Source organism: Podarcis cretensis (assembly GCF_951804945.1).
Source record: "Podarcis cretensis genome assembly, chromosome: 1".
In the NCBI taxonomy this organism is placed as follows: Eukaryota; Metazoa; Chordata; class Lepidosauria; order Squamata; family Lacertidae; genus Podarcis; species Podarcis cretensis.
Window position 1 is genome coordinate 9,466,851 of NC_137170.1, and position 24,583 is coordinate 9,491,433.

The following is a 24,583-nucleotide window of genomic DNA, read 5'->3' on the forward strand; positions in this document are numbered from 1 at the left end:
AAAGGCGACTATGGGGTGCGGTGCTCATCTCGCTTTCAGGCCGAGGGAGCCAGCGGTTGTCCACACAGACATGTTTCCGGGTCATGTGGCCGGCATGATCTACTTCACATAGATTGCACATTTATAAGGTATCTCAAGGGTGCTCCGTTCCTCAGGGAAGGAGGAAAAATCTACACAGCAAATAAATAAGCAGGCAATGCAAATTAAACAAACGTGTATAAATTGACCTGCTTTCCGTTGATTGCCTGATCTTATTGTTCATGTCATGGCAAACATGAATCCAGAAAACAAAACATAAAAAACACGATTGGGGAAGGTAAGCAATGTTATCCACAGCATAATTCCTAAAAAAAGAGAGCTGTTTTGTTTCGTTTTAACATTTATATCCACTATCACGAACAGATTCATTTGTCTAAATAAACCAGTCGTTTGTTCTTTGACAACTGTTCCATTGACTCCGGAGAGATTTTTTTTCTTTCTTTCTCCATCCTCCTGTGCTGGATTTGGTCTCATGAGCCTGCTGTATGATATGCAAGGCGAACAGTAGGACTTTGAAAGTATTAAATGTTTCACGGATGACAAAGGGCCGCTTTCATCCCCATTACACTTGTTTGCTCCTTGACTCAGTATAATGGGATGTTGTGCTGGAGAGGCTTCCCTCCTTACGCAGGAAGAGGGGTATGTGAGTCACAGGGCAACATTGTACTTGGAATGACAGATTTGTCTGCTTAAACTGGGGAGATGCACTTCTGCGCTTAGAAAACAGTCAGCTTGCAGGAATCAAAAATTTAGCAAATGGCTCTCTCTTCTGTAGATCAGCCTCAGATCTCAGGGAATTGCAGCTCCCTAGCAAAGCTGCACAGAAACCCCGAAGTGATAAATGTATTATTTTATGTCTCTATTTTCCCTCCCTTATTCCTGCTGTTGTTTTTTTTCCGTGCGTGAGAGAGTTGAAATAGAAAGAGAGAGACAAAAGAGAAGAGAGTCTCTCCAAGAGACAGGGAATCAGGCCTTTCTTACAGAATGACAGATTCATCGGAGAGGCAACTTTCAGAATCCTTGGCGTCGCTACAGTTTGGCAGGAATCTAAACTGCTTTCAGTTCTGACTTAAACCTTAGGGTCGGATAGGGACTGATTAAAAGAAGTAGCAGGTCTGAGGCTCATCCGCGGTGCTGGACTCTCCAATAGGCAGACTAAGTACACACTGTGGGGCAGCAACGAAGCAGGGGCACATTTATTTTATTTTATTAGAATTTTTATTTTTTTAGAATTTGGCATTTGATTTTTTTTTTTTAAAAGACAGGCTTCGAAGTAGTCATCATGGGAAGAATCAGAGCTTTATTTGACTTCCGTACACTCCACAATCTTCTCCCAGTTTTCTGCTCTCTTTTTTCCTGACTTACCCCCAACTAAACCAAGGTAGATGGAAACAATGCAAGGAAATCAGATCCTTTCAAGTGTTACAATAAATCCACGTTTTATTTTATTTATTTTATACTTAACAAAGTGACCAAGCGCGTCGCAAATAGCTCGGTTCTGCCCCTACTCGATTCTGCTACGCCCATGAGGGGCACCATAAGTTTTTCGGTGCTTAGAGCCTAGAAAGGTTTTAATCCGGCCCTGGTCACCAGGGATATATTGCCTTATTTTAAGCCCTGGCTTTTAAAGCTTCTGACCCTCCCCATCCGTAAAGCACAAATGAAGGCCCGTGCTGATTTGTTTTGTTTTTCATACCTGTGTCCTGACAAATGATCCCGGCGGCTGTTTTCACACGAGCCTCAACGTGGTTCTGAATGTTTGCCTTGTGAGCGTTGAGAATGGCTTCACGCGTGCCTCCCAAAGCACCCTCGGCCCTCTCTTGCGGTGGTGTTTTGTTTCGCGGGTTTCTTGCGCACGTGTGAACGCTTCCTAATGCTAAATAATAAACAGGAGTGGGGTAGTTTGACACCCAACTCTATCCAAATTAGGCTTTTACGCACGCGTCCGCATTGCTGCGACAGAAATTACGCACGACTCTGCTTTGCTGCTGAAATTAGGACGGGCCTCAGTGCAGGAGCCAGTGGAAGTGAATATATAAAAATGCCTGAACGCTCTCTCTCTCTCTCTCTCTCTCTCTCTCTCTCTCACACACACACACACACAGAGAGAGAGAGAGAGAGAGAGAGAGAGAGAGAGAGCGAGCTGCTGCAATGTATTAGATGTTCCTGCCTGTATACATAGAACTATGGTCCGATGGACAGAATCGGGCGCCTTGAGAGCTTATTCCCCCCTGCCAGGACACCCGAAGGCCGTTTTTAATCCAGCTGTCCATAAAATCGAGGTGTGTGCACCTTAACACTTCCCAGGTGGTCCTTGGAAGCGCAGAGAGCGCAGCGTGGATGGCATGAAGAATCTGCTTTCCAGCCTCCTCCCAGCATCACCGCCCTCGTCCGGCCCAACGACTGAGAAACTATTTTGACTCTAAATTCCACAGCATCCTCAAGACTCCAAATCAATGAAATACTCCTTAGAGCAGAGCTAGTTAACGTGTTGACTCCAGGTGTTCGGGACTAAAACCCTCATCAGCTCTAACCATTGGCCGTGCTGGCTGGGGCTGAGGAGGGTTGGAGAACATGCGGACGGCGCCACATTGGCTACCCCTCCCTGCTTTATATAGAGAGGAGCATTTAAAATAGCTGGTATTGGTTAAACCAGGGTTTCCCAAACTTGAGTCTCCAGCAGTCTTTGGACTACAACTCCCATCATCCCTAGCTTAGCAGGAGCAGTATTCAGGGATGATGGGAATTGTAGTTCAGCTGGAGACCCAAATATGGGAAACCTTGGGTGAGAGCAAATTCCCTTTCAGAAGTCTTCTGGAACATAGAAAGCTTCGCCTTATGCTATGGGCCCATCTAGCTCACTACTGTCTGCACGGACTGGCAGAGACTCTTCTGGGTTTCAGGTAGAGGGTCTCTCCCAGTCCTACCTAGAGATGTCGACTGGCAGAGACTCTTCTGGGTTTCAGGTAGAGGGTCTATCCCAGTCCTACCTAGAGATGTCGCTGGGGATTGCACCTGTGACCTTCTGCATGTAAGGCAAAGGTTTTACCGCAAGTGCAACACCTCTCCACCGTTGTTGTGGTATTCAGCGGTAGACTTCCTCTGAACCTGGAAGTTCCCATTTAGCTGTCACAACTGATAATCTTCTTCTTTACCACCACCAATTGGCCAAAAGCCACCTAAGCCAGTGGCTCAAAGCCAGTACTACATGTGAAAGGGATCTAGAGGTCTTAGTAGACTGCAAGCTTAACATGAGTCAACAGTGTGAAACTGCAGCAACAAAAGCGAATGCTATTCTAGGCTGCATCAACAGAAGTATGGTGTTCAGATCAGGGGAAATCATTTGTTGTTTAGTCATGTCCGACTCTTGGTGACCCCATGGAACAGAGTATGCCAGGCACTCCTGTCTTCCACTGCCTCCCGCAACTTGGTCAAACTCATGTTCGTAGCTTTGAGAACACTGTTCCTCTGTCGTCCCCTTCTCCTTGTGCCCTCCATCTTTCCCAACATCAGGGTCTTTTCCAGGGAGTCTTCTCTTCTCATGAGGTGGCCAAAGTATTGGAGCCTCAGCTTCAAGATCTGTCCTTCCAGTGAGCACTCAGGGCTGATTTCCTTCAGAATGGATAGGTTTGATCATAGTACCACTCTATTCTGCCTTGGTCAGGCCACGCTTGGCATACTGTGTCCAGTTATGGGCACCACAATTAAAGAAATATATTGAGAAACTGGAAATTGTGCAGAGGAGGGCAACCAAGATGATCAAGCCTTATGAGGAACGGTTGAAGGAGCTGGGTATGTTTAGCCTGCAGAAGAGAAGATTGAGAAGAGGTATGATAGCCATCTTCAAATATCTGGACGGCTGTTCCACGGGAATGGAGCAAGCTTGTTTTCTCTGGCTCTGGAGGGCTTCAAATTACAAGAAAGGAGATTCAGACTAAACATCAGGTGGAACTTTCTGATAGTAAGAGCTGTTCGACAGTGGAACAGACTCCCACGAGAGGTGGCAGACTCTGCTTCCTTGGAGGTTTTTAAGCAAGGGGTTGGATGGCCACCTGTCATGGATGCTTTAGTTGAAATTTCTGCATTGCAGGGGGTTGGACTAGATGACCCTCGCGTCCCTTCCAACTTTATACTTCTATGACTAAAGACTCTGTTGTATACAAGAGCTGGTAAACAGCGCGATCTTATACTTGGAAGTAATCCCATTGAATCCAACGGGTAGAGGGTTAAGCAATCACTATCAGTTTGCTAAAGAAATGGGGTCAGTTTTCTCAGAGCTAACCGGTTGGCGGCCAATTACATACGCCTATGCTTCATTCGCCAGTAAAATAATGAGCGCGATCCAGGTATATTTAATCTATGCTTAACTCTCTTTCCCTTTGAAAGAAGTGGGAGTCATAGGCGCAAACCCTGCTCAAGGCAAACATGTTAAAACCCATTTATTTCATCTGGAGTCATTTAACAAACCGCTTGATTCTCACTTTTAAATCGATGGCGCCTTTACAGTGTAGTCATATACGTGTCTACTCAGAAGTAATCCCTATTGAGCGCAATTTACCCCCAGGTAAGGGAGGTTATTCCAAGCTGGAGTGCTTTACCCAGACGAGAAAGGATCCAGCTTTTAACCCAGTCCGAAACACATTTACTTTTCTATAGGACGTGCAGCGCGACCCTACACCTACGTGCACGGAGCTATGTCCTACCGAGTGGTAAGCGTGAGAAGAATTGTAGCATGAACGCGCGCGCAATGCGAAATCGTTGCCGATTTCGTATCCAGTCCTGTTAGAATCAGGGCGCATTTCAGACGGAGATTGAGGACCTCACCCCAAGCAGACATCGCGGGGTGAAGAAGAAGCGACCCGGTACCCCACGGCTCCGGGATGCCTCTCTCATGGCAATAAACACCAACACAAAGTCGTTCAATGGCTGGCGTCTCCACCAGCCCAGTTCTTAAAATCAGCATTTTTCGTTTTGTTTTTCACGACTTGTTTTGAGCACACCCGTTCCAGTTCATTGTGGTTCTGGTTTAGGAACACCGGAAGCTTTTCAACACCGACTCAGGCCAGCAGGACATCTCGCTCGGCTTTGCCACTACACTGGCAAGCGGCGTTTCAGGTAGGGTTTTCTCCCGGCCCTGCCGGGAAATGGCCGGAACCTGGAACCTTCTGCGCGCGAAGCAGATTTGATAAGAGCCCTTCACTTTGTTTGTCCATGACTGGGAGAAAAGCAATGACAAACCTAGACAGCATCTTAAAAAGCAGAGACATCACCTTGCCAACAAAGGTCCGTATAGTTAAAACTATGGTTTTCCCAGTAGTGATGTATAGAAGTGAGAGCTGGACCATAAAGAAGGCTGGCTGCCGAAGAACTGATGCTTTTGAATTATGGTGCTGGAGGAGACTCTGGAGAGTCCCATGGACTGCAAGAAGATCCAACCTATCCATTCTTAAGGAAATCAGCCCTGAGTGCTCACTGGAAGGACAGATCCTGAAGCTGAGGCTCCAATACTTTGGCCACCTCATGAGAAGAGAAGACTCCCTGGAAAAGTCCCTGAAAGATGGAGGGCACAAGGAGAAGGGGACGACAGAGGACGAGATGGTTGGACAGTGTTCTCGAAGCTCCGAACATGAGTCTGACCAAACTGCGGGAGGCAGTGGAAGACAGGAGTGCCTGGCGTGCTCTGGTCCAGGGGGTCACGAAGAGTCGGACACGACTAAACGACTAAACAACAACAAAGCGAAAAATAGCAAATAGTTTGACGGAATTGGCTTCTGAACCTGTGAATCGGGTTCTACTGGAGGCCGCAATGGGCCTCGAATCAGTTTCATGTTCTTTTAATTTTGCTATTTATTATTTCAGTGTTGCTCTCTTTATTGTTCTATTGCTCTGGTTATTGTTCGGGAAGAACTTTCCTACTGTAAGAACTGCTCAGTCGTGGAACGGACAGTGGTGTACTCTCCTTCACGGGATTTTTTAAAGCAGAGGTTGGATGACCATCTCTGAGTCGCAGGGGGGTCGACTAGATGGCTCTGGGGGTCCCTTCCAATTCTCCGATTCTATACGTACACCGCTTGTGTGCTCTGCAGAAAAGTGTCTATAAAACTGGTCCGAACCTTCGGCGTAGCTGGACAGAGGAACCGAGTTGCATCACGTCCAACTCTTCTGCCTTCAAGAGGACTAGGCTCTTGATAAAAATAAATGCTTGCGGAATGGGGTCCGTCCGTCCCCCCGGCGCTCCCCGCACTCAGCGTTTGATTACACGCACACAAACACGCCCTGCCCGGTCTTGTTTCTCTGCAGTTCTCCTCCTGTCGTCTTTATGAAAATGAGCAATATCGAAAGGCTTTCCATCCCGCTAGCAGCAAGCCTCGCATAAATGATGAAAATGGCTCGGAGGGTTTTTTTTCAAGTGAACTGTGTAGATCTGTGAAAATAATATCAGGGTTTTCCGTCAGAATGAACTTAGACGCGAAGCCAGGCATGCCATAATGTGACCCGACACCTCCAAACCATCTGCGCTATGTATCCGCCGTCTGATTTACCAAATCTTTCCGGGAAAAAGTCACAGTGTGCTTGATACTAAAGAAAAGGCAGTAGAAGTCTCTCTCTCTCTCTCTCTCTCTCTCTCTCTCTCTCTCTCCCTCCTCCTCCTCCTCCCAAACAAACCACGTCGAATCGGAGGGCATTTCATTTTACGTCTGCGCTGGGACCGAGGAGTGTGTGAAAAATAACCAAGGCGAGGCTTGAAAACAGAATTGATTTACAGTATTTTAAACTTTAAATGTGAAAGGCCTGGCACTAATATAGAATTTAATTCCAAATTTCTGAGATTAGCTTTATTCGGAAGGGGGAGAAAAGCGAAATAAATCGAGAGACAGTCTGTGGGGTTAGAGTGGTTAGAATGTCACAGACTGGGATCTGGGAAAGACCAGGGTTAAAATCCTCTCCAAAGTCCACTCGCTGCCTCCCAGCCTGACCTACCTCACAAGATTGTTGTGGAGATTAAATGAGCCGGGGGAGAATCATAGAATCCTAGAGCTGGAAGGGATCCAAGGGTCATCTAGTCCAACCCCCTGCAGTGCAGGAATCATGTAGGCCCCCTTGAGACTGTAAATAAATATCAGTTTATTCTATCTCGTTGCCCGAGACGCCATAAAACTGCAGATTCCAACCCTCCGGGAAACGATTTAATTCCGTTTGCTGACACCGACGAAGACGAAAATGTTGCTATTATTATTTCATGGGAAGGTAAAATAGTGGTTCGTACTTTCTTAGACTTCGCAGGGAGAAAGGGGAAGAAATATTGGGGGGAGGGGCCAAAATTATGACTAAAAGTTGATCCATAATTTAAAAGATGCCTTTAAGTTGCTCACCCTGACCTACAAATGACTTCTCACTTCTTCCGCGGCTTTCCTGGGTGTTTATTCGAGGCCGCTGAAGCGAAAACAATGAGGTTTAAAATGGAAAGGATGGGTGCTAAATAAAGGAGAAAATGAATGAGGGAGGGAGGGAGGAACGGATCGGGAAAGGGTCGATCCTCAACAGGCCCTGGATGGCGGACAGAGGCAGAGGATTATTCGTTTCCCGTGGTAGTTTTCATGGGGGTGGCGTTAAAGGTCTCCCCGCAAAAGAAAACATCTAGAACTCTGTGGAGAAGGGCTGAGCTCTGCGCCTGGGCTGAGCTCTGCGCACTTGGAACCGGGAAGAGCTTATCGCTAAGGAAATATGCATAGGATCGCTGTGCGCGGGTGCCTTCAGCAAGTCTTGTCCAGAACCCAACTTTATGGGCGGCGTTAAGTAAGACAGCCTCAGGCCACCTGGTGCCCTTCAGATATTTTGTACTACAACTCCCAAACGTCTGGAGTGCACCAGGTGGCTGAAGGATGTGTTAAGATTATTCCAGGTTCTGGCGCTGAGATTCTTCTTTTCCGCACTGCAACCCCAGCATTTCATTCAAGGCTCTGCCCCAACCCCCATACAAAAGCCAGTCCCATGTATGGTCCAAGCAACCCAATGGGGCCGTTGTTTTCCCCAAGCGCGCGCCAGTTAGGCAGGAAAGGAATCTTAAGATGTCACTGGAAAAAGACCCTTTGTGTCCCTTTGCGGGTCATCCCAAAGCCAGGCGAAGAGGCTGAAAAGGTGGAACGTGTGGTTGGCTGCACGTGAGAGCGTGTCCGGGCTATATAGGCTGCCTAGATTTGGGCGGGATGCGTGTGCATGTGCTGGGAATCACAGCTTGGCGGCGAGGCCTCTCCGCGCACAAAGTGCCAACTTCCATCTCTGGTAAAGTACCAGGCGGCAGCTGATTTGAAATACCTTCCGCTTAAATCTCCAGAGAGAGCTGCTGCCGGTCAGAGTATGCAATAGTGCACTAGATGGGCGAACAGTCCGACCCGGGTGCAATGCTTCGGTGTCCAGATGAAGCCTCCGCCTCCTTTCATCAGACTGCATGAAGCTAACTTTTAAAAAAGATTCCGATAAGTAGCCGTGTTGGTCAGACGCAGTTGAAATATATATATAAATAGTCCAGTAGCACCATAGAGACCAACTAAGTTTGTTCTTGGTGCATGCACACTTCTTCAGATACATTGAATCAGAAGTCACCAGACCCTTATATATAGTGGGAGGGTGGGGTGGGTTTTTTCTCAGGAGGGTAGTAGAACATGGGTGATTCAATGGGTATGGTAAACCTGTTGAAGCTACTGGGCAATTTTTTTAATTTATTTAAAAAGAGACACATTTTCCTGTAATGAGATACTTCGGAGTACGATCGCGGTGCTTTCCCTTTCCAGATCAGATGCTGAATGAGTTGGTTTTATTTCGGATTATATTTGGGAAAGTTGAGTGGCAGAGTTACCATTCCCTTTTCCTCGCGAAAACCACACCGCTTCGCCATCTCAGGCAGCGCCCGGTCGCGCCTGCGCCCTCTATCTGAATACAGCGCAAATCTCTTGCAAAGAAAACACTCTCCCCACCACAACCCTCCAGTTCTCCCTGCTAGCGAAGGGCCAGTGCAGTGACTGGGCGCTGTCGACCGTGGGGAGGTGCTGAAAGGAAGAAAGGGAGAAGCGGGGAAAGGGCGGAGGACGCCCACCCTCCTTCTCCAAGCGCGCTCGGAGCTGCTGCGCTGGCAGGATTTCGCTCTTTGATTGGCAGAGGCTTGGCAGTGATGGGCAGGCGGCCTGCCATGGAAACCGAGGGGGCAGCCAATCTGGCGAGGCCAACAGCAGCAAATCAGAAGCTGGAAGGGAGACCGAGGGTGCGGTGTGTGGGGGGCGGCGGTGGTGGAGGAAGCGGGGGGCTTTCCCCTGTTTCCCCTCCCTCGCCCTCCCTCCTCCATTCACGCACAGGTCCCTCCCTCTTGCCAACTTGAGGCAGCCGCCGGAGCGCGGCGCAGTCTTTCTCCCAGCGCCCTAGCGCAGCGCGCGCGCGCGGCGGCCGCTGCTGCTGCTGCGAAAGGTTAGCCAAGCGAGCGCCTGAAGCGCGCAAAAGGAAGAGGAGGAGGGGACGGGAAGGGTAAGAGAGAGAGAAAGGCTTTTTACCCCTTATCTGGAGGGCTGAAGAGAGAGCGCGCGAGAGAGAGCGCGCGCGCTGGCTTTCTGAACCCAGGAGAAAAGAGAAGAAGCGTGTCCTCCGCCCAAAGCAGCGCCGCTGTTTGAAGAGGCTCGGCTCTGGGAGTCGTTTCCGACGCGTGGAAGAGTCGCTGCAACCCTGCAGCCCCATAACTAAGGGACCAGGCGCCTTGACCCGCGGTAGAGGCTGCCCAGCCCGAGGCGCGGAGAAGAGGCGCCTTGATTCGGCGTTCCTGCGCATTGCGCGCAAGAGGTGACCCGGGGGAAGCGTGGTCGCCAGCAGCCCAGCCATCCCTCTCGCCTGCCCTGGCCCCCTCGCCGGCCGCCTCCATGTTCCAGCTGCCCATCCTCAACTTCAGCCCTCAGCAAGTGGCCGGGGTGTGCGAGACCCTGGAGGAGAGCGGCGACGTGGAGCGCCTGGGGCGCTTCCTGTGGTCGTTGCCGGTGGCGCCGGCGGCTTGCGAGGCTCTCAACCGCAACGAGTCGGTGCTGCGCGCGCGCGCCATCGTGGCCTTCCACGCCGGCAACTACCGCGAGCTGTACCACATCCTGGAAAACCACAAGTTCCCCAAGGAGTCGCACGCCAAGCTGCAGGCGCTGTGGCTCGAGGCGCACTACCAGGAGGCCGAGAAGCTGCGCGGCCGCCCGCTGGGGCCGGTGGACAAGTACCGCGTGCGCAAGAAGTTCCCGCTGCCGCGCACCATCTGGGACGGCGAGCAGAAGACGCACTGCTTCAAGGAGCGCACGCGGCACCTGCTGCGAGAGTGGTACCTGCAGGACCCTTACCCAAACCCCAGCAAAAAGCGAGAGCTGGCCCAAGCCACCGGACTCACCCCCACGCAGGTGGGCAACTGGTTCAAAAACCGCAGGCAAAGGGACAGGGCCGCCGCCGCCAAGAACAGGTCGGTAGCGCACGGCGGGGATGGACCGAGGAGGAGGAGGAGGAGGAGGAGGAAGATCTCGGGGGAGGGTGGCTGGCCGGGTGGCGACCGCGCCGCTATAGATACACTCATACCCTTCCTAGACTCTTGCGCGCACTCACGAGTTCTCCAAACACAGATACGAAGATTGAGTTCCAGTTGCGCTGCTGGCACTGTAGGAAAAGGAGATGGTCCTCTTATTCGGCCCCCCCTCGCCTGGCGATTTCTCCTTCTCGTGCCCCCAAGTCCTCACCCCATTTTATTGGGTTAGTTGTTCCACGCCCAGGGGCCTCAAAGCGGACTAGCGCCCGCTTGGAATCCCCCTTTCAGCGACCGTCTCCGCTTCCAAATAGCGGGGAGGCGAGGGTGCGAATCCTGCTGCTCTCTTCCCCGGCCCGCGTCAGATTCACTCGGTTAGCTTCGTTTGCTGTCTTTGGGTATTAGCTTTTACGACCGAATCGAGATAGCAGCTAACGTAGGCAGGAGGAGGATACTCAGGCGAAAATTCATGTTCAGGTTTCCAGAATAGGACCCATTAAGCTTAAAGCACTGCACAATAACCCCCCCCCCCATTCTAAGTAAGTTGAATTGAATCTGAATTCGTGGGGGGAAATTCTGGAAGCCGCTCGTGTGAATCTGCTCCGTTGAGACAGATGGGGGTTTTTAAACTTCGCCTTAAGGTGTTTGAAGACCGCATATGTAAAATGTGCTTAAAATCTCCCTATTCCACGGCAGTCTTTACATTCACTTTGGAGCAAGTCCTCGCTAATCTCACCCTCCCAATTGAGTCCAAAGAGCAAGGACTTTGGAGGAAATTTGCAGTACAGTATTATGCACCTTTACTCAGAAGTAAATCACACTGAGTTCAGTGAGGCTTGCTCTCTAGATACAGCGTTTAGGGTTGTACTTTCCCCTGCTCGAATTTCCCACAGAGTGGGATTGTGGGAGGAGACAAGTAAGAATGTGAGCTTCTTTTGTCCACCCGGATCCTAAGCCCGGAGCTGGGAAATGAGTTGCAAAACAAGTATTAAATTACCAATTTAGGATCAAGCCACATTGATATCAGCCTGCTATTTAGAAACCAGATTTCCTGTAACCGATTTCCAGATGAGCAGCCTTGATCGCCTTTTGCAGAATAAGCAACGCTGCAGCATTGTGGGACCTCCAAGAAAAAACTAATTAATTGTGGCATAAGCTTCCTTGAGCAACAGTCCACTTCATCAGATGCACAAAGCATTATCCTGAGTTGCTGGTACATAGTTGGGTGGGGGGTTGTAAAAAAACTTGAGCTCAGGGAGATATGAGATGCAGAAACGTCATTTTACTTCCAAGTAAGTATGTTGAGGATCAGCCGGGCAATTACATCTGCTTACTTTTCTGCAGCGTCCCTGTATCTGTAGACGTGTACTGCTGCTGAGCCTGTTGCATTCTGCAGTTTAATTAATGTATGGGACATCTTTTTGGAAATTAATTTATGAAACATCTTTTTGGGAGGGAAGGAAACTAGGCAGGTTTGGAGAACTGCAAAATGATTCTTCAAAGAATTAAAATTAAAGAAGGGAAGAAAGCAGGTACATGACATAGGATATAGTTTTTTTCTATTTTAAAATCTATTTTTTACTATTGTTATCTCCTCTAACAATTCATCTACAATTAAAGCTTTGGCTTTCATTTTTCTTTTAATTTCCTTTGACTATCCAGCACATCATCTCTGCTTGACTAAAGGATAAAGGCATTGCCTGTATGTATGAATGCATAGGTAGAGACCAGCTGATGGGTTTAAAATAAGCATATCTTAAAATACAATATCTATTTCACTACCGGGGGTTATCATTTAATACCATTATGCCATGCTTGCTGATACCCATCTATACAGATGGATATTTCTAATACTGTTAATGCTATCTGGTGCATAACCTCGTTAATGGCTCATTTAAAAAAAGCATTTCAGTGGATCAAGCTGATTGCTCGCCAGTCCTAAATGCACGTGTAGCTACCTTAAAATCATGTTTATAAGAAGTAAGTCCCCTTTAACTCGAAAGAAGATATTCCCAAGTGTACAGGGACACGGGACCACACTTAAATGATTTTTTTAAAAAATGGCTTACTTTGAGTAATGAGTTTCGAATCAGTCTCTAAATGCAATCAACCACGAGCAAGCACTTTTAATTTAAAACCAGGAGCAACTCGGGAGCAAAGGGAGCAAAATACTTCTCCTGTTGAGAAGTATGTGGTATGGCTATGCCATTCTCCTTTTAAGCAGCTGTCCGTTCGTCCATCCATTTTCTAAATCCAATTTGTAAAAGGACATAGACACACTGCTGTGTTTCACTGCAAAGACACAACAGTAGTAAATGCCCGTATTCAACTGCAGCAAGACCCACCTCCAACAGAATTCAACATGATGGTATCTTGAAAGATATGGTTCTTAAAGCCTCTTTACCATGGCAGTCGGCAGAGGGATTGAACCTGTCAAATATTCAGTTGTGATTCATGCATATTTTAAGGTGCATGCCATTCCTAGGAAATTCACATCAGCTTCCCTTCACCATTATCCTTTATCCCTCTCTAGGGTTACGGTTTGGATACAGCCCATAATTTTAAAAAGATGCTCCATGTTGCCATTTAAGTGCAGGACTTTTATTTAGCCAAACAGGGAGCTGGTTTAAGGACTGCATGGGGAGCTTGACGTAAGGAATAAATAGGGAAAGTAAAAAGAAGAAGAAGCCTAGCTTAGAATGGGAAAGGATTTCTGATGACAATTAGGTGCACTAATTAGCACGAATGACCTATATTTTGCAGGAGGCGTGTTTACGATTCCATTGTGCCAAAGTGCTTGAATGTAAACCAGTTTAGTCGCACGGACTTCAGTAGGATTCTTTCGGCTTAAATCCAATAGGATTCTTTCGGCTTAAGTCTGTGAATCCGCCTAACAGAACAATCCCATACAGATTTACCTAGGAGTAAATCCTGTGCTGCGGGAATGGTTTCTGAGTAAACATAGATAGGCTTCCATCTTACAAACTTTAAATGTGAGGGCGATGCACACCAATGTATAAACAACTTGCAATGAGAGACAGAAAGACAGAGGAGGGGAAATTGCTGGGGACAAGCAGTTTTTGCGATCCAGTCGAAGTATACATTCTTGAATCTATTCCTCAGTTATAACCAATGAAGAAGAGAGTTTTGCAATATGCATACAGCTATAATCCCCATGCATGTTTACTTGGAAGTAAATCTTTCTGAGTTCAGGTGCACACGGGATTGCAGCTGTAAAGAGATTCTTAAATTCAGGCAGGCCTACAAGAGCCAATGCAGCAAAACTGGAAATTAAAGGACTTTTATTTTAAGTGGGTTGCGGATTCTTCAACTGAGAGAAAGGCTACAAGAGAAAAAGCAGAACATTTAGCAGACTGTGTTTAAAAACGGCCCTGCTGTTTGTTTTTAAAAAGCATTTTCCAAATCTACTCTGGATTGCTCAGAGCTAAAATTGGTTCTAATCTTAACATCGTCGAAAGCTTTGTTCAGAAAATACTCTTCTTTGTTCTGTATTTTTGTGGATGTGTCATTTTTAAACAGTATTGACTCTTTATTTCATAAATGTTTATAAAATAAGGGCAGAGCAATAGCACACAAGAAAATATCATATTACAAAAACAAAATTTAAAACCCGGTATACTTGGGAGTGGAGGTTCCATTTACGCAATAAATACAAATAATGAATCCAGTGAAAAACACACTGTTGGTTCTAAACTATCCTTGCTGGAAATCAGTTGTAGGACATTCCTTAAACTACTGGAGAGGAGCTGATTCCAATCCATAGTGCAATATGCAGAAACTGCATTTCCTCCCCATTGTAGTGCAAGTGTGGTTAAATTTATTGGAACTGGGGGCGGCGGGGGGGGGGGAAGAAACAATGTTTTGAAACACTTGTGGGGACCACAGCCGCCTCAAATAAGTGATCCAAGATATATTTCTGCTAAAAGTTGCTTGAAAGCGGGTGTGTTTAAAATTACTATTACGCACTATAGTTTGCAGAAATAGAAACCGCTGCTTCGATGCCAAATTATTGGATCGTCACCCATTAATGTATTTGTCTTAGGTTTGGTAGCTAAAAGGAGCCGTTTCTATAGAAAAGGCTTAACCCTCGGTGCTTAGATTAACACAGTTCTTCGGTTCTTTGTTCTAAGAGATGTAGTCAGCCGTAACAATGAGCCTGGCTACATAAAGAGGTGAAGGGATGATGATGATGATGATAGAATAACAACACTAATAACAGTAAAATAGCATATATCAAGAAGTTGCATTTTTCACAGATGTATTTTATTTCAGCTCTGTAACACCCATGTTTGCCCAAGGCAGGTTTAATTTTAAAAACGTGATTTTTTAAAAAGAGAGGAGGGGAAAACAATACAATCTTAAATACTGTATGTTCCTAGATGCTATTCTGTAGGATGTGTTCCACATGTGCTTGGAAGTATTTCTGTCTTGAACTGGTCTTCCATGCCGATTCTACCCAGAGAGTGACTATTGTTAACTGGGTCCATGTGTTAGGTGTGTGTGCCTTTGCTTTTTTATATTAAAAAAGCTGTATGTGTGATGACTTCATCCATGTCGATAATACTACAGCAGCTATTGTGAGGCAAAACGAAACAAAAAACCACTAAAAATCTTCTCAAAATACATTGATTTCGCCTTTTTTGCTGCTCTACTTTGAATGATACACTGCTCTTTTTGTACTTTTTGCAGATATATTCAAAGTAGAACTACAAAAAAGCATTATTGTTGAGAACATTTGTTGTGGACTTCTGTTGTCTCCGACAATAACTGCTCTAGCAGACCTTTTGAACATCACTCAACCCTGCGACCCTTCCCTACTGAAAATTTCAGAAACTGAAATGAATCCATATATATATATATATATGTATGTTAGAGGCCTTTGATTTATGTTTGAATATCACCTTCAAATTGTATGGGTTATTACATAAATGAAAACAATTACTCCCAATGAAAACAAAATGGGGGCCAAACAAAATGTAATTTACAAGGTCTGGGTGTATAAGTTGACGGTATCATATAACATAGCATTGCAAGAAAAATAACAGTAGAAATAATCGCATTTACAGAATCTGAAATAATCTGAGAAATGCATTCTTGAAAAGAAACTTCATCCAGAATATTACGGCTATATATTAATGTTGATAATAATACAATTTGGAATTAGGGAAATATAATTTAAATGCACAAATGGCTAAATTAAAACTGCATGAGTGGATCAGTTGGCAAGATCAGTGGCTGCAAATGTAGGCGTGGTGAATTAGCAAAGTTTGCAGAATGAGGAAGAGTCAGAACTGGTTCCAGTGGACCTGCCACACCCCCTAGCCCCTAAAGCAGGACAAATATCCCCTTGAGCTATACCAACGTGTCTCAAACTTCCCGCATTCAGGAGGAATTTCCACCCTGATCTGTCTGCTGAGGAACCTGTGTGCAATTGTCAGTGAACCCCTGGCCATTGCAGAAAGATCATGGCACGAGGGACGCCCATCCCCTGTGCAAAGTGACCGACTGTTGCAGAATGCACACAACCCTTTTATTTGGCTGTGCATTAAAGGGAGGAATTGGTAATGCTCTTTCAGGGAAGCTTAGAATTGTAGAATTGCAAGGGACGCCTGGGGGGGGGGAGTCATCTAGTCCAACCCCCTGCCGATGCAGGAATCAACTGGCTTGTCTGTCGTTCCTGAACCTTTCACTGAGGACCTCAGACAAATTTCCAGAGTGTCTTAGGGTTCCCTAGGGAGATGGTTTGAAACCCGTGGAACCCTGCACCAAAGTTAAGGTAAAGGTAAAGGGACCCCTGACCATTAGGTCCAGTCATGGCCGACTCTGGGGTTGCGGCGCTCATCTCGCTTTACTGGCCAAGGGAGCCGGTGTACAGCTTCCGGGTCATGTGGCCAACATAACTAAGCCGCTTCTGGCGAACCAGAGCAGCACACGGAAACAGCGTTTACCTTCCCGCCGGAGCGGTACCTATTTATCTACTTGCACTTTGACGTGCTTTCGAACTCTTAGGTTGGCAGGAGCTGGGACCGAGCAATGGGACTTCACCCCGTCGCGGGGATTCGAACCGCCAACCTTCTGATCGGCAAGTCCTAGGCTCTGTGGTTCAACCCACAGCGCCACCCACATCCCTGCACCAAAGTTATGCTGAAGTTATTTTTTTTTGTTTTTTTGTTTTTTTTATAATATTTATTAAATTTTAGTTTAACAATAAAATACATAGGTAATAACACAATCTTTTCCCAAATTCCACATTTCATATTCATCTTTGGACTTCCTCACAACCCTTGTTCCTGCTTTCTAAACTCATAAATTTTACCAGCAAATTATTAACTTAATTTAATTCATATAACATAATTTTTCAATATTAATATCTCAAATTTTAAGATTTAACATACTCTTATCGAAACTTAATTATAAAATGTTACTTGTCCAAAATTTATCTTTTCATCTTCCAATTAGATTTAAATTTATATTCTTTATAACTAGTTTGTTGAAGCCATGTTTTTGCTAATCTTACATCTTTCTTAACAATCATACAATTTACAATATTTTTGTAGATAGTCCTTGAATTTCTTCCAGTCTTCTTCCACCAGTTCTTCTCCCAGGTCTATGCTGAAGTTATTTGTACATGCACGTGAAGTCATTCTATGACTGGCCATTTTAAATTGTAGAAGTGGCCTTGGCTAGGATAGCTGATGGGGAAGTATAAAACACTGGCTACTGCAGCTTCAGATTAGGTGGATAAGATGGATGGAGTTGGGAGCCAATAGGACCTAGCTGAATTTGGCAAACATGGCTGTAACAGAAAACAATGCTTAGGAACCTTGAAGCTGATATGATGTTGCTGATCATCATCATCATCATCATCATCATCAACATCATCATCATCATATTTTTATTTATATCCCACCCTCCCCAGCCAAAGCCGGGCTCAGAGCGGCTAACAACAATAAAAATAACACAGTTTACATAAAATCATAATCATTTAATTGAAATACATTCTGAAATCAATTCATTCCAAAATCAATTCAGAATCAAATTAATGGCAACCATTGGGTTAGAGTTCTGTGAGGATTGCCAAAGGAGGGGGTCAGACTGTGCCCTGGCCAAAGGCCTGGTGGAACAGCTCTGTCTTGCAGGCGCTGCAGAAAGATGTCAAGTCCCGTAGGGCCCTAGTCTCTTGTGACAGAGCATTCCACCAGACTGGGGCCACAGCTGAAAAAGCCCTGCTGATAGGGCCAATGTTGGGCATACTCATTTCTTTATACCTCTATAATCTCTGATTGAAGCAGGTTCATGAAGAAACATAATAATAATAATAATAATAATTAATAATATAATTTATTATTTATACCCCGCCCATCTGGCTGGGCTTCCCCAGCCACTCTGGGCGGCTTCCAAAAATTAAAATACCGTAATACATCAAACATTAAAAGCTTCCCTATACAGGGCTGCCTTCAGATGTCTTCTAAAGGTTGTGTAATTCTTTATCTCCTTGACATCTGAAGGGAGGGTGTTCAACAGGGAGGGTGCCACCACCAAGAAGGCCCTCTGCCTGTTTCCCTGTAACCTCACTTCTCGCAGGGAGGGAACCGCCAGAAGGCCCTCGGCGCTGGACCTCAGTGTCCGGGCAGAACGATGGGGGTGGAGATGCTCCTTCAGATATACTGGACCGAGGCCATTTAGGGCTTTAAAGGTCAGCACCAACACTTTGAATTGTGCTCAGAAATCCAAAGGAAGGCAAATATTTAGGGCAGGGTTGGCTAGTCTGTGGCCCTCCATATTTTCCCAGACTCCTGTCATCCCCTGCCAATGGTCAGGGATGATGGGCATCAGGTTCCCCCACCATAAAGGAAAGACAGAGTGATTTCTGAGGAGGCAAAATGTGTCTTACACTGTTAGTTGTAAGGATTTTTTTTTAATTTCCTTTGCAGTAGCTGAGTAGGTGAACAGGAAAATTACATATTTAAGTAAGCTTTTGCCTTCTCTCATCTTCCAATGAATGACAAAGGGTACAGATTCCAAGATAAGCTTTTGTCCTTTGGGGAAATAGCATGCATTGAAATAATAGGGAACAGAGTGGCTTGGTTAAAGTGACATGGTTAAAGTGAAAGTCTTTTTTTAAGCGGGGTGGGGTGGGGTGCGGGGATATGGTCACATCATTGTTCTGTACCTTTCTGAAACTCTATGGCCAAGCCACCCCACTGGGAATACGAAAGGCAGTACTTCTTTATGCAGTGCATAATTAATCTGTGGAACTCATTGACACAAGGCACAGAGAATATGCTTTAAAAGAGCATTAGACAAATTCATGGAGGGTAGGTGTATCATTTGTTATTGATCATACAGTAATGCTATGATTAGAATGGCTGGGGAAACCCAGCCAGATGGGCAGGGTATAAATACTAAAATAATAATAATAATAATAATAATAATAATAATAATAATGAAGAAGTCAAGGTCTAAATGATGTAGATATCTGAAATACTGCTTCCCTCCCTACAAACCCACTCATTTATTAACATCAACATAGCAAGTCATCTTGGTATTATTATTATTATTATTATTAAAATTTGTATACCGCCCTATGCCCGCAGATCTCAAGTTAAAATCACAATATAAAAAACATAAAATGAATAATAAAAACAAAAACAAGAGCAACCCAATAACTCCCCGCCTCCACAACACATTTTTAAAGGGTATTGGATGTCAATCAACCAAAGGCCTGGTCAAAGAGGAACATTTTTGCCTGGCACCTAAAGGTATATAATGACGGCTCAGGCCAAACCACCCTGGGGAGAGCATCTCACAAATGGGGAGCCACTGCAGAGCCATTGGGGAGCCATTGGAAGTTCCACTGCCCACAGAAGTTTGAGTGGTGGTGCTCTGGGAGAGAGCATTCTCTGCAGCAGCTCCTAAGTTGTGGAATTTCCTCCCCACAATTGCACTCAGGTCCAGGTTGTAAGCTTTGTTGGCCATCGGGAGAACAGAATGTTGGACTTAGAAGGGCCTTTGTCCTGGTCCAGCTATTTCTGTGTTCTTGTGGCTCATTAAAATGATTTATTAGTTCTTAAGTCTGCCTGGGCTTTTGCGAAATCAGAGAACCACTCTCCCTGTATGGATATGAGACCCCCACACCCTACAATGTGCTGAGAGCAGCTGGGAAGTCCTAGTTCATGGGTAGGCAAACTAAGGCCCAATCGCCTTCTAAATCCGGCATGCGGATGGTCTGGGAATCAGCATGTTTTACATGAGTAGAATGTGTGCTTTTATTTAAAATGCATCTCTGGGTTATTTGTGGGGCATAGGAATTCATTCATTCTTATTTTTTTCAAAATACAGTCCGGCTCCCCACAAGGGCTGAGGGACAAGTTTGCTGACCCCTGTCCTCGTTCACTGAGAGCCAGTGTGGTGTAGTGGTTAAGAGCGGTGGACTCGTAATCTGGGGAACCGGGTTCGCTTCCCCGCTCCTCCACATGCAGCTGCTGGGTGACTTGGGCTAGTCACACTTCTCTGAAGTCTCTCAGGCCCACTCACCTCACAGAGTGTTTGTTGTGGGAGAGGAAGGGAAAGGAGGTTGTTAGCCACTTTGAGACTCCTTTGGGTAGTGATAAAGCGGGATATCAAATCCAAACTCCTCCTCCTCCTCTTCTTCTTCATTGCCCTCTCCATGCAGGCATGGAGAAGCATGGTGTCTGATGATGCATACACGACTGCTATGGTGTGTGTTTTTGGCTAACAGAATCAGAATAGCTAAGAGCTGGAGAAGTGGTAGGTTGCAGTTCCTGAGACGGTGGCAGAGCATATGATTGTGTTTCCACCTTTTGATAAGACGAAGAGGACTGTAGGGTTAGTACAGGGGTGCAAACAACATTAGAAGAGCCTAGTGGTGCATCCAGTCCACCATCCCGTTCTCACAGTAGCCCATCAGATGCCTCTGGGAAACCCACCAACAAGACCATAGTGCAACCGTGCAATTCAGCCTGGACACTGAGATCCAGCTCCGAGGCCCTTCTGGTGGTTCCCTCACTGCGAGAAGTGAGGTTACAGGGAACCAGGCAGTGGGCCTTCTCGGTGGTGGCACCCACCCTGTGGAACGCCCTCCCATCCAATGTCAAGGGAAAAAACAGCTAACTGACTTTCAGAAGACATCTGAAGGCAGCCCTGTTAGGGAAGTTTTTGATGTTTTATTGTGTTTTTAATATTCTGTTGGGACGTGGGTGGCGCTGTGGTGTAAACCACTGAGCCTTAGGCTTGCCGATCGGAAGGCTGGCGGTTCGAATCCCCGCGACGGGGTGAGCTCCTGTTGCTCGGTCCCTGTTCCTGCCAACCTAGCAGTTCGAAAGCACATCAAAGTGCAAGTAGATAAATAGGTACCACTCTGGCAGGAAGGTAAACGGTGTTTCCGTGTGCTGCTCTGGTTTGCCAGAAGTGGCTTAGTCATGCTGGCCACATGACCCGGAAGCTGTACGCCGGCTCCCTCGGCCAGTAAAGCGAGATGAGCGCCGCAAACCCAGAGTCGTTCGCGACTGGACTTAACTGTCAGGGGTCCTTTACCTTTACCTTTAATATCCTGTTGGAAGCCGCCCAGAGTGGCTAGGGAAACCCAGCCAGATGAGCGGGGTATAAATAAATCATTATTATTATTACTATTACTACTGCTACTATTTAGTTTAGAGGCATACTGCGTCCAGCAGTGGACGCAGAACAGAGGCATCAAGACTTGAAGCAACTGGTAGCATTATTAGAGGAGATTACGTATTTTAAAGCCATAAAAGTTAGTGAACATCACTGCCACTTTGTGCAGTGCAGATTCCATAGTTTAACTGCGCTGTGTGGAGAATCCCTTTCCTTTTTCTGTCCTGAATCTTCTAGCATTCACCATCATTGGACTTCTCGGTTTTTCCGAAATGCCATGCATAAATTTTATACACTTCTTGCCTTTTACTAGGCTTTTCTCTGATCTGAGAAGTCCCAAATGCTGCAGTCTTTCCCAATAGGCAAGTTGTCCCATCCCCTCGATCCCGTTACCCTTTCCAGCTCTGCAGCGGGGGTGCCAACTTGAATAAAATATTGGGGTGCCAGGTAAGCCCTGCCCCACATAAATCGATCACATGACATGGCACATGTACAACATTTGAATGGCAATGTCCATTAACTTTGGGGGGCACAGTCTCCTCACATATTTTATTGGGGGGGGGGCAAAGGGACATCAGCCCCTAGGAGTTGGCTCCTCTGGTCTGCAATTACTTTTTTGAGATGAAGTGACCAAAACTCTAAATAAATAAATAATATTTATACCCCACCCATCTGGCCGGGTTTCCCCAGCTACTCTGGGCAACTTACAGCATATTTAAAACATAATAGAACATCAAACATTAAAAACCTCCTGATACAAGGCTGCCTTCAGATGTCTTCTAAAAGTTGTGTAGTTCTTTATCTTCTTGACATCTGATGGGAGGGCATTCTACAGGGAGAATTCTACCACTACTGAGAAGGCCTTCTGTCTGGTTCCCTTCACTTCTTCCAGTGAGGGAACCAGCGGAAGACCCTCGCAGCTGGACCTCAGTGTCCAGGCTGAACGATGGGGGTGGAGACACTCCTTCAGGTATACTGGACCCAGGCTGTTTAGGGCTTTAAAGGTCAGCACCAACACTTTGAAACGTATACCGTTTTCCAAATGCACCCACACCACAAATTTGTAGAGGAAAGTATAGGCTGTAATGCAGGTGCATAATGAGTGAGCACAAAGGGAAAGAGGTGTGTTCATCTCTGCCAAAGAGACCGGGGTTCTCATTAATATGGTCTGCTAGGGGTGTGTGTGTGTGTTTTAATGCTATAGTCTATTGCAATCATTTAATTAAAAAAAATCATTGTGTCATTGTTTTACTTATGGCTGTATTTTGACAATAATAACAAACATAATGGATTGCGTCCCGTGTTAACCCGACTCAGAGTAGATCCACTGCAAATAATGAACTTATGTCCATTGTGTTCAGTGGATCTGTTCTGAGTAGGATTTAGTTGGGAACATCATCACACCATCATCATCATCACTATCACCATCATCATATAGATTGTGAATCTCCTTGGGAAAGGGCAGCTTGCAAATTTTTAGAAATTTTGAGAGAATCGATGGAGTGCAGTTCATACCTAAATGCAGAAAGCATTATATATCCAAATGTATTACTGCCTTAATAATGATGATAATAATTTTATTATTTATACCCTGCCCAAGCCCATCTGGCTGGATTAAATATGCACCACCAGAAAACAACAACAAATTTAGAAAACAAGTGTGTGGCACTCACTGGCCGTCATTAGCCCAAAGGTGGAAGGCCAGCATTGTTCCTCGCCCCTCTAGAAATATGAATGCACATTGCCCGGAAGCAGGAGGCTGCGTCTTGGTGCTGAGGACGTCTGTCTAGGTGGCTCAGGGATGGGCATCGGGGGTGCAGTGGGTGGGCCCGGAGACAGAGGTGGGGGTGTTCCGGAAGGAGGGAGGGGGCAGCCCTTGATTCTTTCCGCTGCCTCCCCAAAGTGACGGCTCCCTCTCGCTTCTCCCGCCGCAGGCTCCAGCAGCAAGTCTTGTCGTCGCAAGGCGCAGGGCGGTCGCTGCCGTCGGAGGAGGAGAGCGCCGGAGAGCCCCTCCTGGGCGCCGCCGCCAGCCCCGCCGCCAGCCTGTCCAGCAAAGCCGCCGCCTCCTCGGCCATCTCCATCACTTCCAGCGACAGCGAATGTGATCTGTGAGAAGGAAGAAGAGGAGGAGAGCAGGAGGAGGGAGGACTGACGGACGGACGGGGCGGCCGGGCGCGCGGGAGAGCCGAGGGCGCAGCAGCAGCATCAGCAGCGGTGGCACAGCCGCCTGCGCCTCCAGCCAAGCACTCCTCGCCAGCCAGTGCCTGTCTGCCTGCCTTGCCCGCCTTCACGGCTTCCTGCGCCGCTTTGCCTTGTCCGCAATCCCGGGCCCGACGGCTGGTGGCGGGCCTGCGGAGCAGCCGGAGTCTCCAAGGACCGTCCAGCCCGTCTGAAAAGCAGGACGCGAAAACGCTCGGAGAGACTCCGCTGACGCTTGTCCTCCCAGCGGCATCTTCGTCGCCTTCCATCCTTCAGCCAGGATCTGGTGTAAAGATGCCTCAAAAGTCACACACACGCGGAGAGGGAGAAAGAGAGACGCCAAAGCTAGAGGGAGGAGGATAGAAATTGCAGCTCCGTCGCCTGCCGCAAATCCTAATTCCTCCCTCTGGGGATTTCCAGCTGAAAAGTTGCTGGTGGTTGTTTTTCGGAGGTTGTTTGTTTGGTTTGGTTTGTTAGTTCGCTTTTGTTTTTAAAAGTTTTTTTTTTATACATATACATATATATAAATATAAATATAAATATTCTATATAATGTTTATTGACTTATTTAAAGAATTGCTCTGTGGGTAGATTGTTTTATTTGATTATCATAATTGCTATTATTAATTATTATTAATATTATTATTATAATTATTGTTTGAGGCTTGATGCCTGCGTGCGCTGGTGATTTAATTTCCTTTTTCTCCCCGTGGAGCATGTGCAGCAGGACCAGGGATTGTAGGGGGAGGGGGCAGCCAAATCACAACAAACAGACCAAGAAACGAACAATTCCAGTGTAATAAAATAATAGGTGAGCGAAACTGAGATTCTTTCTTTCCCGTCCTTGACTTAAAACGCTTTTTAAACCAGGAGAAGAGTTGGAAGCGCTTTGTTTGCATGGATCTGGGGTCTAAACAAGGTCCACAGAGAGCACCTGGATGTGGATTTAAAAGAAAAGAAGTGAATTTAAAACCAAGCGTGATTTCTAGAAAACAAGAGTCGGCCCATTCTATCCACGTTCTTGAGCAACGCTTATTCATTTTCGTTGGTGCGCAAAAAAGAGAAGGCCCCTTATTGCGCTTGTGGATTCAGCACCAAGGAGGTTTTACGGTCTTGGAGTAAAGCAGTTTTGAGAGACAAACCGAGCCAAAGGAAG

At 46.4% G+C, this 24,583-nt stretch overlaps 1 protein-coding gene and 1 long non-coding RNA gene across 3 annotated transcripts in view; one reads left to right on the forward strand and one right to left on the reverse strand.

Moving 5' to 3' along the window:
* Positions 1-18,314, reverse strand: part of LOC307208869 — a 288,717-nt gene extending 270,403 nt beyond the window's left edge. The window contains exon 1 of the long non-coding RNA XR_013835256.1: positions 18,162-18,314. This is a non-coding gene — a long non-coding RNA (uncharacterized lncRNA). The remainder of the gene's footprint in view (positions 1-18,161) is intronic.
* SIX6 (SIX homeobox 6) lies at positions 9,407-24,403 on the forward strand. Of its 2 annotated transcripts, none has more exons than XM_079963065.1 (2): positions 9,407-10,513; positions 23,164-24,403. In XM_079963065.1, the coding sequence occupies exons 1-2, from the start codon at positions 9,942-9,944 to the stop codon at positions 23,339-23,341; spliced, it is 750 nt and encodes a 249-aa protein (XP_079819191.1). In that variant the 5' UTR covers positions 9,407-9,941; the 3' UTR covers positions 23,342-24,403. The 2 variants fall into 2 exon arrangements, with proteins under 2 accessions (XP_079819191.1, XP_079819192.1); XM_079963066.1 differs by having other exon boundaries at positions 9,407-10,454.
* Positions 24,404-24,583: the final 180 nt, after the last annotated feature.

Bases quoted from the DNA above. Each gene is read 5' to 3' on its own strand.
- SIX6 (XM_079963065.1), top strand. From the start codon at position 9,942: ATGTTCCAGCTGCCCATCCTCAACTTCAGCCCTCAGCAAGTGGCCGGG. The intron at 10,514-23,163 runs GTCGGTAGCGCA...CTCCCGCCGCAG, and splicing joins GCCGCCGCCGCCAAGAACAG to GCTCCAGCAGCAAGTCTTGT.